Source organism: Centruroides sculpturatus, unplaced genomic scaffold, assembly GCF_000671375.1.
Source record: "Centruroides sculpturatus isolate CEXI.00-Female unplaced genomic scaffold, Cexi_2.0 scaffold972, whole genome shotgun sequence".
In the NCBI taxonomy this organism is placed as follows: Eukaryota; Metazoa; Arthropoda; class Arachnida; order Scorpiones; family Buthidae; genus Centruroides; species Centruroides sculpturatus.
The window spans coordinates 324,465-340,658 of NW_019385184.1; the positions used below are offsets into that span (position 1 = coordinate 324,465).

General features: G+C 25.4%; 1 protein-coding gene across 5 annotated transcripts in view; it reads left to right on the forward strand.

Annotated features, from left to right (window-relative positions):
• LOC111635881 (solute carrier family 25 member 44-like) overlaps window positions 1-2,190 on the forward strand; it is a 14,878-nt gene extending 12,688 nt beyond the window's left edge. For all 5 annotated transcript variants that reach the window (XM_023380999.1, XM_023381002.1, XM_023381001.1 and 2 more), the window contains exon 4: window positions 1,347-2,190. In XM_023380999.1, coding sequence (XP_023236767.1) covers window positions 1,347-1,538 — 192 coding nt within the window. In that variant the 3' untranslated portion in view covers window positions 1,539-2,190. The remainder of the gene's footprint in view (window positions 1-1,346) is intronic.
• Window positions 2,191-16,194: the final 14,004 nt, after the last annotated feature.

Below are 16,194 nucleotides of genomic sequence, written 5' to 3' on the forward strand. Positions count from 1 at the left end.
GAAATAGATGCGTACATATGACATTATATATTAAACAGTGAAAATGTAACAGATGTTTTCAACATTTTTTATAAATATTATAAATTTATAATCATTTATCAGCATTGATTGATTATTAGCAAATTACTGATTCATTACTGTGTCTGAGGAATTTATTATACAGTTTGAACAAGCTGGAAGAATGGAGATCAAAAACATGAGCTACTATTAATAATTAAAATGCTAAGTAATTTGGCTTAGATATTGGCATTAAGTGTTATCTCAGATTTACATGCATATTTTGATGGTATATTTTTAAATAACAAAATTTAAATAGCATACAGAAATTTTAGCTACTAAATGAAATTAAATTTTGGTTTCATTATGACTACATTTTGGTGATAACCACAATAATAACTTGTAATTTAATAGTACAGTAGAGTCCCGAAAACTCGGCACTCGATAACCTGGCACTCTGGATAACTCGGCCACACCCTGGCAGAGCGAAAAAATCCCTAGTTAATTTTCACTATAGACAGCTTTATGCCTCATAAAGTATTTTTCTGGGGTCTGTCTTATCAGGTAAATTACTGTACAATGTGTATTCATTAATTTTCATTTTCATGTAGTAAAGGCCTTCATAAAGTATGTACTGTACTTTTCCTTTGTTTAAGGATATTTGGGCAGTTTATTCTCTGATTGTATTCTCAAGCAAACAATACATACAAGTACAGTACAGTACTTGTAAAAAAAGAATAAGTACAAGTGTTTCCTCAGAGGAAACACTTGTACTTATTCTTTTTTTAACCCCATTCCCGATAACCCGGCATTTTCACAAACTCAGCCACCCTTTGGTCCACATTAGGCTGAGTTTTCGGGACTCTACTGTATTAATAAAACAAAGATATAAGTCGCAATTGTTTTTAATGCTAGGTTACTTAAACTAGAGTATGGATAATATATGGAGTATGTGCAAGAATTCTACTTGAAAATAAACAATAATTTCTTGATCTTCTCTAGAAAGGATTGTGCTCTTCTGGGAGGCATGCTCCACAATTTGAGAATCATTGAAATATAACAAATTTAAAAAAGCGACTGACAAAGTTACACATTAAAAAAAATTCCATAGAAAAGACTAAAGTCTCCATTTTCATCATGTCAAATTACCAGGAACAACAGTCTTCCATTGCAGAGACAATCTTTTCTACAGAATTTTTTTAAGAGGGTTAAGAAACTCTCGATGTTAATGCAGATATAAGTATATTTGTATTACATGTCACTACTTTTTATATAAAAAATAAAATATTTGTAAGCATCATTAAAATTTTGCTAAGATTTTATCAACATTCAAAATGTTTCAATTGCAGGTACAAAGAATGAATTCCTTTTCAACAGCATTGTATAATTTATGGGAAGAAGAAAAACTTGGAATATTTAAAAAAGGTTTATCGGCAAGACTCGTGCAGTCAACTATATCTTCATTTTTTATAGTATTAGGTTACGAAACATTAAAGAGATGGAGTGTACATGATCGATACAAAGATCAAATTAGATGGTAAATTAGTATAATAAAAGTTAATTAGTGGTCACTTATGCCAGATGGATATAGACAAAAATTGCATCAATAGCAAAAATTGAATGAAAATCCATCAGTATATAATTTATGTATTATTAGCAAAAATCTGTGCATTAACTTTGTTTTTTTATAGAAAAATTTTTAGCTTATTTATCCCTGTGCAATATTATTAAACTGGAAATTTGATTTCATGATGACATCAATGAGGTTTGTCAAATAATATTGTACAAATTCAGAGTTTTATAAGCAAATTTATATAAATAATGTAAAGTAATAAATTCTTTCAAGATGCCTGTACATATCTAACAGAAACGACTTTTTCTATGAAAGAAGAAAAAATTACTATAAATTTTATATATTGTATAGGCATAATGTGTATCATATAAATGATGAAAACTCAAGACAATTTCAACAGTTTTCTGTTTTTTTAGTTGTTAGATTTTTAACAAATTAAATTTGTATTAATAGTTTATTTAAATTTTATCTGGCTAATAAACATGACTACAAATTATTCTTATAAAAATTATGTGGATTTTTAGAATTTTCATAGTCATATAATACTGAATATCAAATATTCTATTCAACAAGTTTAATATTAACATTTGATTTATTATATTCAAAATTGAAATCTTTCTTAGTAAGTATACTTGATGTTTGTATATAATAATGTACTTAATCTTAAATAAATTATTTTTGTAAAAATAATTATCATCTGTTATATAAAAATTTCTCTTAAATAATATATTAATAATTTATTCTGAAATAATATATCAACTGCTCTATCATAACTTGTAGTAGGAATAGAAATTTCTCATAAATTTTATTTTTATTCTCCATATTATGATTTAAATCTTAAATTGAATATATATTTTAAAATGATATTCCAGTTTTTTATGGAAGTTAAAACATAATTCTGATACATAATCTTTAATACTGGAAAGTAATGGCCCGATCCATAAACAATATAAGTTAAGATAATGAAGCAGTCTGATTACATCTCTTCTATTAAGGTAGAAATAGTTTCTTAATTTTATGATTTATCTGTTTTTCCCCATCAAATAAATTATAGAATCAAAATCATTTTTATTTTAATGTAACATTCAATTTTATTTTTATAATATGTGGGTTTATTTAATGATTGTGGATTTGAATTTTACTTTTGATCAATTGTTTTTTCTGTACATAACTTCAATATTAAATAAGTAAAATTAATCTAATTATTTGGCTTCTGTACCAAATCAAATTTTTGATTGATTAAATTTTTTGTATAAAAATATTCCAAAAAACTTGTTATCTGGTTGGTTTATAAATTGGTTTTTTAAATTCTACATTTTGGTTTATTTTATTACATAGCTTTTTTTAATAGTTATTTATCTTTATATGTGTATGTAGTTCACAAAACCATTTTATAGGATTATAAGTGAAAAAACATTATCTACAGATTAATTCTTAATGTTCCAATCAGTTAATATTGAGAGTTATTTCTTTTTATATAAAAATAGAAATTTACACTACTTTCAGACTTTTATATATAATAAAGAAACCAAATGTTTTATTATATGTAAAAATGTGTATGGCCTTTTTAGGCTGGCTTCAGTTATGGAAATTCTTGTAATGGAATATTGGATGTTATAGAATTGAACAACAGTTTAAATTCAAATTAATACATAAATATAAATATTAAACATTATTCTAAATGAAAATTGACTACAAAATACAAATAAAATTAACCAAAAATAAATTTATATTTTTTATTTATTTATTCCATTGATTTTATAACATTTGATATTCTATTATAAGAATTTCTGCAATTGAAGCAGGCTGAAAAAGGTTGAAAATGTTTACAAATAATAAAATATTTGTCTACCTGAAAGCAGTGAAAATTTCTATTTTTATATGGTGTTGAGAAGTTTGCAATTTAAAGATTCTGTTATAATATGATAAAACTATAGCTTTAAATCTTTAACTATTACTTATTCATTTAACAGTCAGTTATATATTGTATATATTTTCTAAAATATATAATTTTTATGAACAAAACAATTTTTTTTTACAAAAAATCATATTTCCATATTATGTTCAAAATAACACATGTTAATTTATAAGAAGTATTTTTTTTAATGTTAAATGTGTATCACATTATTTAATAAGAATTATCATGCACTTTTTAATTAATGATCTTATTTTATTTATATTTTTTTTTTGTTAAATATTCTTGGAAATTTTTGTTGTTGATACAGTATTTGAAATTACTTGTTTGAGATCAGGCACTGATAAAATTTTATCATTGCTATTATCTGTTTTTGTTTTGTAGAAACATCTAAAAAATATCCTTTCTTCAGATTTTTTACTTATTAATATTTAATATTTCTTAACTATATCATCTTAATGGAAATTCAAATTAGTTGTGTGTAAAATTTACTATTTCAATTTTCAAAAAAATCTGAAAGATCAAAAATCCATTTAGTAATTTTCTATTACATCTGGTAATGATACTATTGCTCTTAAAGCAACTTTGTTTTCTTCTACAATTAACAATATTTTTTTCTATGAAAACCAGTTCATATTTATTTCTCCTTTAATGAAATCAGAAAACAAATGATTATTTGAAATAGTAATTATATGTATGGATGATTTGTCTTTTGGAATTATCTTTTAGAATCGTAATCTTCACAAACAAAGTCAAATGCCTTCCCACACAGTGTGTTCTCTGTAGTAAAATAATTAATGTACTGTATATAAATTTTGTGCATGATTAATTTTTTATTTTTATACTTCAAAGAGAAGAAAAAAATATATTTCACTAATTTAGATATACTGAACATAATTTGTTTACGTATGTTGGTATCTCAAAATGTATATTATTATTATTAGAATGATTTTAAAACACAGACAAAAAAACTTTCTAACAAATTAATTAAGGAATTTTATTTGTTTTCACAGGACTTCTTAATTTGAGAAAGTTTTTGTTTCTGTTGTTTAACTATAATCAAGGATCCTAAACATGTCACAATATTATTAGAATTACATTTCAAAAATTATACATTCTTATCTATTCTTGATTATTTGTACAAAATAAATGAAAAAGAAAATATAAAAATGTTATGAGAAATTATTTACTTGAAAAGAATTCTTTAGCATTTTTTAGCCAATTACCCTGTTGGGTAAAATAATAATTGCAATACAAAGATTCTAAATTGTATATTTTCAAATTTTGCTTCCTATTTTAAGTTCAAATTGGTAGTAAGTTGTTATCTCTTACTCTGGTAAAATTAATTTTCCTGTAAGAAATTTCAATTGAGAAAATGTGATAAATTTTATATTTCATTCCAGTTTCATTTCCATTTGTTACATTTAAAATTGCATAATGCAACTGTGTTATTCATGTTAGAAATTCATGCATAATATTATATGCACAATTTATTTGTATTAATATGAAGGACACTTGATATATTTATGTATAATGTATATGTATATTTAATAGAAAATTTCTCTAGTACTCACTTTTAGAGATAATTTGCAACGATAGTGCCAAATATGATTGAACCCAAGCTATAAATGTAGTTTATTATTAAATGTCTATATTTTTATTTTATTGTATTAGTATTATATAAATAATTAACTTGTTCATTTTAAGTTTTAAAGTAATCATTCCAATATTCATTAATATATGTTTTTAATTAATAATCATTAACAATGAGTATTTCGTTAAAATAAAATGTATTTTTATAATAATCTATTTAAAAGATGTTATATGTTTTGTTGATTTTAATACAAATATTAAAACCATATGCAGGACATACAAGGCAATTCAAAAGTCAGTTAATCATGTATTTTTCAAGAATGTCAATAATTTGTGTATCAAACATGAAGTATAAGGTTCTAAATAAAATATGTGAATAAGATGACAATTTAGTCTTTATAATAGTTAACTGACTTTTGGGTCACCACATGTTGTATTTTTAATTAAGAATGCAAGTATAGCATTGAGTAACATGATATTTGTGATGCCCAAATTACATCTGTTCATCTTAACTAATGTAAATTGAATGTTAAGAAGTTGTTTTGAAATGCTAAATTCTTTATTTTTGTTTCTTATCTTTCTCTTACTCTTTGAATGAAGTGCACTCTTAGAAATTTAGTATTGCATTAAATAAAGATTAATATTAAAAATACTTCCTTTCAATTTCAAGTCACAGAAATATTTTCTTCACTTAGTTTTAGTAAAGTGCAGCTAATATGCAAATTTGTAATCTCTAAAGATCTGTGAGAACTATTTTGTACTTTATTACTAATTATAATTTGAAACAGTGAATTTTAAATGTTAGAAATAAATTAATTTGTATTTATTATAATTGTATTATAATCTGTAAATAGTGTTTCGAATGTTAATCAGTAAAAGCAAGGAAGAGGAAATCTGTGATAGAGATCAAAAAATGCATTTCACTGTATCTAAGAACATTTGAATAAATTAAACAAATATAATTGCTAAATGCCAACAACAAAAATTGATTGTGATTCTTTGATAAATAATAATTTTTGTTTTTACTTTTATTTCAAATAATTAGATTTAATCTGCAAATTTATGAATGATTAAATAATTACTTCCATTAAACAGTATTTATGAATTTTTAAGTATTTAAAATGTATAGAATATCAACATAAAAAAATGTACATTTACAAGTCTTAAGCATTTTACAAAAATTTTAATATATTTTAATTATTAAGTTATTTAAGGATCTGGTTTGAATTGCATCAAGTATAACATCATTGTTAAATATTTATTTAAATATAAAATACCAAAAATTCTTAAATCAGATTTTTTAGTCTATACAAGCATCAATTTGAATAACAAGAATATTTTTACTGTAATCTTCTTTACATTTAGAATGGAGCCAACTGCTACAGTCCACACGAGTGGAGGGAAAAAATTGATCCATCCTTATTATGCCTAGAAAAGGATAGATGTAACATGTACTATGTAAGGTATCCATTTGTTTTGGAAAAGAATATATTCATCACAATCTGTGAATTCTGTAAGTGGCCACTTTTCACTCAATTAAGAGGTCATTCTGACAGGCGATAATATAATGCTGTAAAATTATGCAGTATCGCCCCAGTGTTGAACCAAAACAATATATATCACATACAGTATTTTATTGCGATTCAGCTTTCATCATTTGTCAGTGGTGCTCAGAAAATGGACAAATAAACTTTGAATAATTCGCTGTATTTGAAGAAATTAGAAACGTGGGTCACTTGACCCAATGACATTAAATTAAGTATTATGTTTGGCCTGTCACTTTTTTCCATTCTCGAAGTTATTCCTATTAGAGTTTCTCAAACAGGATCCCGGTTGTTGTTTTAACCCGGGAAATTTTTCTTATCCCTGGAAATCCCGCAAATTTCTTAAAAATTCACTTTTTTCTTATTTTGTGTTAAGGTTGAGGAAATTTTGCAAATAGAAAGTATAATTAACTCATAAACTTTCAGAATACATTTGTATTTATTAATTTTAAATCTACATATTAGATTTTTAAAATTTTTCCTCGTTATGGCATATCACAAATGGTCGATAATCAATACGTAGCTTATTTGTGCCAGGACTCTGAAAATTCTTTACTTGTCAGAACTTGTAATATATGGAATAATTGTGCTTACGCTGTCTTAATTTTTAACCATGCCGAGTAGCTTCAATAAATGCGTAATGCCAAATTGGGCAAAGATACAAACGAGTATAAAGTCTGCAAGTATGAAGTTTTTCTTCATACTTGCAGTACTCGATTGTATAATAATAGGGAGCTTATTTGCCTTTAAAAATTTCTTTAGCTTAGTCAGTAAAACTTGAGGCCAAGATTATAGATAGTCAGGTCCTCTGGATTAAGAATTTCTGTTAACTTCCAAACGGATCAGACTTTGTGAAGAGATGAAAAAACGTTTCATATACGAGCTAAAAAACATGATCCACACGATACATCGTTTTAATGTAGCATCACAAGGCTTCAATATACTTGCATATTTTGATGGCTACATAGTATTTTGGTACTTTCCATAAGACTATCTTCAATACCATGAAAGATTTCATTCCTACGAATAAAACACTTTATGGATTTCTAAATCATAAGAGTCAAGTCTGAGACGAAGAATTTGTCTTACAAAATCAGTTTCCAAGAAATAGACGACGTCAGATGAGGACTTGCTGTATTTAAATTAGCTTAATTTTATTAAGTTTATTATACTGTACTTAAATGTTTGGCCATTGCAAACTTCAAATATAAAATGTAAAATATGAATAAATTTTTCTAAATCCAAATTTTATATTACATAGCGTGGGATAGCGAAAGATAATAAACTTTATGCACACTTAAGGAAATCTTTGCAAATCGTACAGTACATAATATTAGTAATGGGAATAAAAACTTATACTGTTGTGCCTGTACAGTTTATAACCTCTTGCGGCTTTACAGCCTCACACGTTTTTGTGGTTTTATTTTAATGATAAAATAGTCAAAGCCGGTTCAGCAGAAACGTTTCCTAAAATATGTTTAGTTTGGCGAACTTTTAATATTTACTTAAGTCTTCTTTTACGCAAGACTTCCAACTCTTTAACAGCTCGAACTGAAGCATAATGAAAGAGAAAGACTATGCAATAGATCAGTGTTTCTCAACCTCTAACGAATCGTCGCCCCCTTCAACGTAGTATCGTTCCCTTCACTTCAAAATTCCGATGCCGAGGGCAAAGGCTAATGCCAAATTCGAACTGCATTGAATAGACTAGTGACTAGTATAATGTTATTTGTTTAATTATTGTACGATATAACGAATAAAATATCTAATTATTAATATAATGTTTTACTATATCGTCCAGAAAATTGTTTTTCACCCCCAAAATATAAATTTGTTAGTAATCGCCCCCTCAACATGGAAAAATGGGTCAATACTTTCAATTACGGTTTCTGAAGTTTTCCGGAAAAGGAAGTAAAGAAAATCCATTGAGTATTTCCCGAAAAATACAAGATTCGGAAATTTTATTCATTTCTATTTTTAAAAATGTCTGTAAACCGAAAGATATACAATAATAATAATTATTCGAATATACGATGTTCAAACCTAAATGAATTGAATTGGTATATTTTAAAATGCTTTTTTTTTTAGAAAATCAAAGGCACAGATTGATATATCAGCAAAATGGCGTCTTAATTTTTGTTAAAATCTCCAGAAATGGAAAAATTTTATTTTCGATATTGATTAGAATGAACATTAATTAATAAGAGATAATTCACTTTTTTCACTCTCTATCCTGTGAGAACTAATGAGTAAGAGGGCTTTTTTCAAGCCTAACATGGATTCAACCGTTATTACTTTGTATGTTTTTCAATATGCAGGATGCATTAATGTGATAAAATACTGTAAGGCTCTCACCTGAACATTTAATAAAAATTGTTTTTTAGACTTAATTAATTAAAATGGCCACTAATGCAGCGAATCGGTTGTTAAATTATTCGAATCTAAGCACTGAATAGCTCTATAGTTAAGAAGTGTTTATTAGTCTCGTCGACTTTTAGATCCTGTGTCACGACAAATCCAAATATAAATTTTGTACGTCCTGACAAAGATTTTATTTATTTTTTGCGATCCTTTAATATCTGTAATATTATAATTATTTTTGTAAATACTGTATCACTGTAAATTTTTCATCGGAAGCAATCCACAGAATTAATGTGTTTTTATCAAATTTTTCATCAGCACGATGTATCATTTTCTTAATTTCTTCGAAATTCCACATTAATTTGAGATGGGATTAACGCAGGGCTTCTTAAACTATGGGTCACGACCCCATTTGGGGTCGCTTACCGAAATCTTGGGGTCGCGAGATTTTAATGCAAAATACTGAAAATAATTTGTGACAGTTTGAAAATGGTTGACCTTTTTCCGGTGGCGACCCCTTTTTATAAAAGTCAAGTGTCCCGCGACCCCGATACTATTGAAAAAAGCATTTTTAACAAGGTAATTAAAAAAACAACGAAATTAATTTAGTATAATTTTATTTTAAATTATGTTTAATAATTTAATGCGATGGTTGAAATTGCATGTTATTTAACCAGCCTCAAAATTCGCGGGTGAGTTTTTATTAAGCCAACCTCATGTCATTCTCAACATTTAATTTATTCCTTTCAAACTCTCAACACATGTTTCAACCAACTGTGATAGAATAGCATACCTAGATTACACTTATTTTAATTATAAAAAAATATATGAAATTATTCAAACTTCAAGACACCATTAAAAATAAAAATTGCATTATAGTGAATATTTTTTTAATTTACTGTATAAATTGGCAACCCCACAGAAAGTCCGTCGCGACCCATAGGTTGGGAACCTGTGGGCTAAATGTTAATGTAAATAATTGAAAAATTGTTGGGAAATAGTTGACTGACGACATATTAGAAGAATTACAGTACGTACTTGGTCTGCCCCCTTCCTGTCGTTTATAGGACCGAATAATGTGAAAACCAGTGGCGTACCGTGGGTGTCAGCCGCCCGGGTCGGAGGAAAATTTCGGCCCCCCTTATTTAGGTATTTCAATTTAAAAGACCAAAATTCAGTTTTGTCACAGAACAAGCAATGAAAAATTCGGTGATAGTGCAGCGACNAATCATTTATCAGCATTGATTGATTATTAGCAAATTACTGATTCATTACTGTGTCTGAGGAATTTATTATACAGTTTGAACAAGCTGGAAGAATGGAGATCAAAAACATGAGCTACTATTAATAATTAAAATGCTAAGTAATTTGGCTTAGATATTGGCATTAAGTGTTATCTCAGATTTACATGCATATTTTGATGGTATATTTTTAAATAACAAAATTTAAATAGCATACAGAAATTTTAGCTACTAAATGAAATTAAATTTTGGTTTCATTATGACTACATTTTGGTGATAACCACAATAATAACTTGTAATTTAATAGTACAGTAGAGTCCCGAAAACTCGGCACTCGATAACCTGGCACTCTGGATAACTCGGCCACACCCTGGCAGAGCGAAAAAATCCCTAGTTAATTTTCACTATAGACAGCTTTATGCCTCATAAAGTATTTTTCTGGGGTCTGTCTTATCAGGTAAATTACTGTACAATGTGTATTCATTAATTTTCATTTTCATGTAGTAAAGGCCTTCATAAAGTATGTACTGTACTTTTCCTTTGTTTAAGGATATTTGGGCAGTTTATTCTCTGATTGTATTCTCAAGCAAACAATACATACAAGTACAGTACAGTACTTGTAAAAAAAGAATAAGTACAAGTGTTTCCTCAGAGGAAACACTTGTACTTATTCTTTTTTTAACCCCATTCCCGATAACCCGGCATTTTCACAAACTCAGCCACCCTTTGGTCCACATTAGGCTGAGTTTTCGGGACTCTACTGTATTAATAAAACAAAGATATAAGTCGCAATTGTTTTTAATGCTAGGTTACTTAAACTAGAGTATGGATAATATATGGAGTATGTGCAAGAATTCTACTTGAAAATAAACAATAATTTCTTGATCTTCTCTAGAAAGGATTGTGCTCTTCTGGGAGGCATGCTCCACAATTTGAGAATCATTGAAATATAACAAATTTAAAAAAGCGACTGACAAAGTTACACATTAAAAAAAATTCCATAGAAAAGACTAAAGTCTCCATTTTCATCATGTCAAATTACCAGGAACAACAGTCTTCCATTGCAGAGACAATCTTTTCTACAGAATTTTTTTAAGAGGGTTAAGAAACTCTCGATGTTAATGCAGATATAAGTATATTTGTATTACATGTCACTACTTTTTATATAAAAAATAAAATATTTGTAAGCATCATTAAAATTTTGCTAAGATTTTATCAACATTCAAAATGTTTCAATTGCAGGTACAAAGAATGAATTCCTTTTCAACAGCATTGTATAATTTATGGGAAGAAGAAAAACTTGGAATATTTAAAAAAGGTTTATCGGCAAGACTCGTGCAGTCAACTATATCTTCATTTTTTATAGTATTAGGTTACGAAACATTAAAGAGATGGAGTGTACATGATCGATACAAAGATCAAATTAGATGGTAAATTAGTATAATAAAAGTTAATTAGTGGTCACTTATGCCAGATGGATATAGACAAAAATTGCATCAATAGCAAAAATTGAATGAAAATCCATCAGTATATAATTTATGTATTATTAGCAAAAATCTGTGCATTAACTTTGTTTTTTTATAGAAAAATTTTTAGCTTATTTATCCCTGTGCAATATTATTAAACTGGAAATTTGATTTCATGATGACATCAATGAGGTTTGTCAAATAATATTGTACAAATTCAGAGTTTTATAAGCAAATTTATATAAATAATGTAAAGTAATAAATTCTTTCAAGATGCCTGTACATATCTAACAGAAACGACTTTTTCTATGAAAGAAGAAAAAATTACTATAAATTTTATATATTGTATAGGCATAATGTGTATCATATAAATGATGAAAACTCAAGACAATTTCAACAGTTTTCTGTTTTTTTAGTTGTTAGATTTTTAACAAATTAAATTTGTATTAATAGTTTATTTAAATTTTATCTGGCTAATAAACATGACTACAAATTATTCTTATAAAAATTATGTGGATTTTTAGAATTTTCATAGTCATATAATACTGAATATCAAATATTCTATTCAACAAGTTTAATATTAACATTTGATTTATTATATTCAAAATTGAAATCTTTCTTAGTAAGTATACTTGATGTTTGTATATAATAATGTACTTAATCTTAAATAAATTATTTTTGTAAAAATAATTATCATCTGTTATATAAAAATTTCTCTTAAATAATATATTAATAATTTATTCTGAAATAATATATCAACTGCTCTATCATAACTTGTAGTAGGAATAGAAATTTCTCATAAATTTTATTTTTATTCTCCATATTATGATTTAAATCTTAAATTGAATATATATTTTAAAATGATATTCCAGTTTTTTATGGAAGTTAAAACATAATTCTGATACATAATCTTTAATACTGGAAAGTAATGGCCCGATCCATAAACAATATAAGTTAAGATAATGAAGCAGTCTGATTACATCTCTTCTATTAAGGTAGAAATAGTTTCTTAATTTTATGATTTATCTGTTTTTCCCCATCAAATAAATTATAGAATCAAAATCATTTTTATTTTAATGTAACATTCAATTTTATTTTTATAATATGTGGGTTTATTTAATGATTGTGGATTTGAATTTTACTTTTGATCAATTGTTTTTTCTGTACATAACTTCAATATTAAATAAGTAAAATTAATCTAATTATTTGGCTTCTGTACCAAATCAAATTTTTGATTGATTAAATTTTTTGTATAAAAATATTCCAAAAAACTTGTTATCTGGTTGGTTTATAAATTGGTTTTTTAAATTCTACATTTTGGTTTATTTTATTACATAGCTTTTTTTAATAGTTATTTATCTTTATATGTGTATGTAGTTCACAAAACCATTTTATAGGATTATAAGTGAAAAAACATTATCTACAGATTAATTCTTAATGTTCCAATCAGTTAATATTGAGAGTTATTTCTTTTTATATAAAAATAGAAATTTACACTACTTTCAGACTTTTATATATAATAAAGAAACCAAATGTTTTATTATATGTAAAAATGTGTATGGCCTTTTTAGGCTGGCTTCAGTTATGGAAATTCTTGTAATGGAATATTGGATGTTATAGAATTGAACAACAGTTTAAATTCAAATTAATACATAAATATAAATATTAAACATTATTCTAAATGAAAATTGACTACAAAATACAAATAAAATTAACCAAAAATAAATTTATATTTTTTATTTATTTATTCCATTGATTTTATAACATTTGATATTCTATTATAAGAATTTCTGCAATTGAAGCAGGCTGAAAAAGGTTGAAAATGTTTACAAATAATAAAATATTTGTCTACCTGAAAGCAGTGAAAATTTCTATTTTTATATGGTGTTGAGAAGTTTGCAATTTAAAGATTCTGTTATAATATGATAAAACTATAGCTTTAAATCTTTAACTATTACTTATTCATTTAACAGTCAGTTATATATTGTATATATTTTCTAAAATATATAATTTTTATGAACAAAACAATTTTTTTTTACAAAAAATCATATTTCCATATTATGTTCAAAATAACACATGTTAATTTATAAGAAGTATTTTTTTTAATGTTAAATGTGTATCACATTATTTAATAAGAATTATCATGCACTTTTTAATTAATGATCTTATTTTATTTATATTTTTTTTTTGTTAAATATTCTTGGAAATTTTTGTTGTTGATACAGTATTTGAAATTACTTGTTTGAGATCAGGCACTGATAAAATTTTATCATTGCTATTATCTGTTTTTGTTTTGTAGAAACATCTAAAAAATATCCTTTCTTCAGATTTTTTACTTATTAATATTTAATATTTCTTAACTATATCATCTTAATGGAAATTCAAATTAGTTGTGTGTAAAATTTACTATTTCAATTTTCAAAAAAATCTGAAAGATCAAAAATCCATTTAGTAATTTTCTATTACATCTGGTAATGATACTATTGCTCTTAAAGCAACTTTGTTTTCTTCTACAATTAACAATATTTTTTTCTATGAAAACCAGTTCATATTTATTTCTCCTTTAATGAAATCAGAAAACAAATGATTATTTGAAATAGTAATTATATGTATGGATGATTTGTCTTTTGGAATTATCTTTTAGAATCGTAATCTTCACAAACAAAGTCAAATGCCTTCCCACACAGTGTGTTCTCTGTAGTAAAATAATTAATGTACTGTATATAAATTTTGTGCATGATTAATTTTTTATTTTTATACTTCAAAGAGAAGAAAAAAATATATTTCACTAATTTAGATATACTGAACATAATTTGTTTACGTATGTTGGTATCTCAAAATGTATATTATTATTATTAGAATGATTTTAAAACACAGACAAAAAAACTTTCTAACAAATTAATTAAGGAATTTTATTTGTTTTCACAGGACTTCTTAATTTGAGAAAGTTTTTGTTTCTGTTGTTTAACTATAATCAAGGATCCTAAACATGTCACAATATTATTAGAATTACATTTCAAAAATTATACATTCTTATCTATTCTTGATTATTTGTACAAAATAAATGAAAAAGAAAATATAAAAATGTTATGAGAAATTATTTACTTGAAAAGAATTCTTTAGCATTTTTTAGCCAATTACCCTGTTGGGTAAAATAATAATTGCAATACAAAGATTCTAAATTGTATATTTTCAAATTTTGCTTCCTATTTTAAGTTCAAATTGGTAGTAAGTTGTTATCTCTTACTCTGGTAAAATTAATTTTCCTGTAAGAAATTTCAATTGAGAAAATGTGATAAATTTTATATTTCATTCCAGTTTCATTTCCATTTGTTACATTTAAAATTGCATAATGCAACTGTGTTATTCATGTTAGAAATTCATGCATAATATTATATGCACAATTTATTTGTATTAATATGAAGGACACTTGATATATTTATGTATAATGTATATGTATATTTAATAGAAAATTTCTCTAGTACTCACTTTTAGAGATAATTTGCAACGATAGTGCCAAATATGATTGAACCCAAGCTATAAATGTAGTTTATTATTAAATGTCTATATTTTTATTTTATTGTATTAGTATTATATAAATAATTAACTTGTTCATTTTAAGTTTTAAAGTAATCATTCCAATATTCATTAATATATGTTTTTAATTAATAATCATTAACAATGAGTATTTCGTTAAAATAAAATGTATTTTTATAATAATCTATTTAAAAGATGTTATATGTTTTGTTGATTTTAATACAAATATTAAAACCATATGCAGGACATACAAGGCAATTCAAAAGTCAGTTAATCATGTATTTTTCAAGAATGTCAATAATTTGTGTATCAAACATGAAGTATAAGGTTCTAAATAAAATATGTGAATAAGATGACAATTTAGTCTTTATAATAGTTAACTGACTTTTGGGTCACCACATGTTGTATTTTTAATTAAGAATGCAAGTATAGCATTGAGTAACATGATATTTGTGATGCCCAAATTACATCTGTTCATCTTAACTAATGTAAATTGAATGTTAAGAAGTTGTTTTGAAATGCTAAATTCTTTATTTTTGTTTCTTATCTTTCTCTTACTCTTTGAATGAAGTGCACTCTTAGAAATTTAGTATTGCATTAAATAAAGATTAATATTAAAAATACTTCCTTTCAATTTCAAGTCACAGAAATATTTTCTTCACTTAGTTTTAGTAAAGTGCAGCTAATATGCAAATTTGTAATCTCTAAAGATCTGTGAGAACTATTTTGTACTTTATTACTAATTATAATTTGAAACAGTGAATTTTAAATGTTAGAAATAAATTAATTTGTATTTATTATAATTGTATTATAATCTGTAAATAGTGTTTCGAATGTTAATCAGTAAAAGCAAGGAAGAGGAAATCTGTGATAGAGATCAAAAAATGCATTTCACTGTATCTAAGAACATTTGAATAAATTAAACAAATATAATTGCTAAATGCCAACAACAAAAATTGATTGTGAT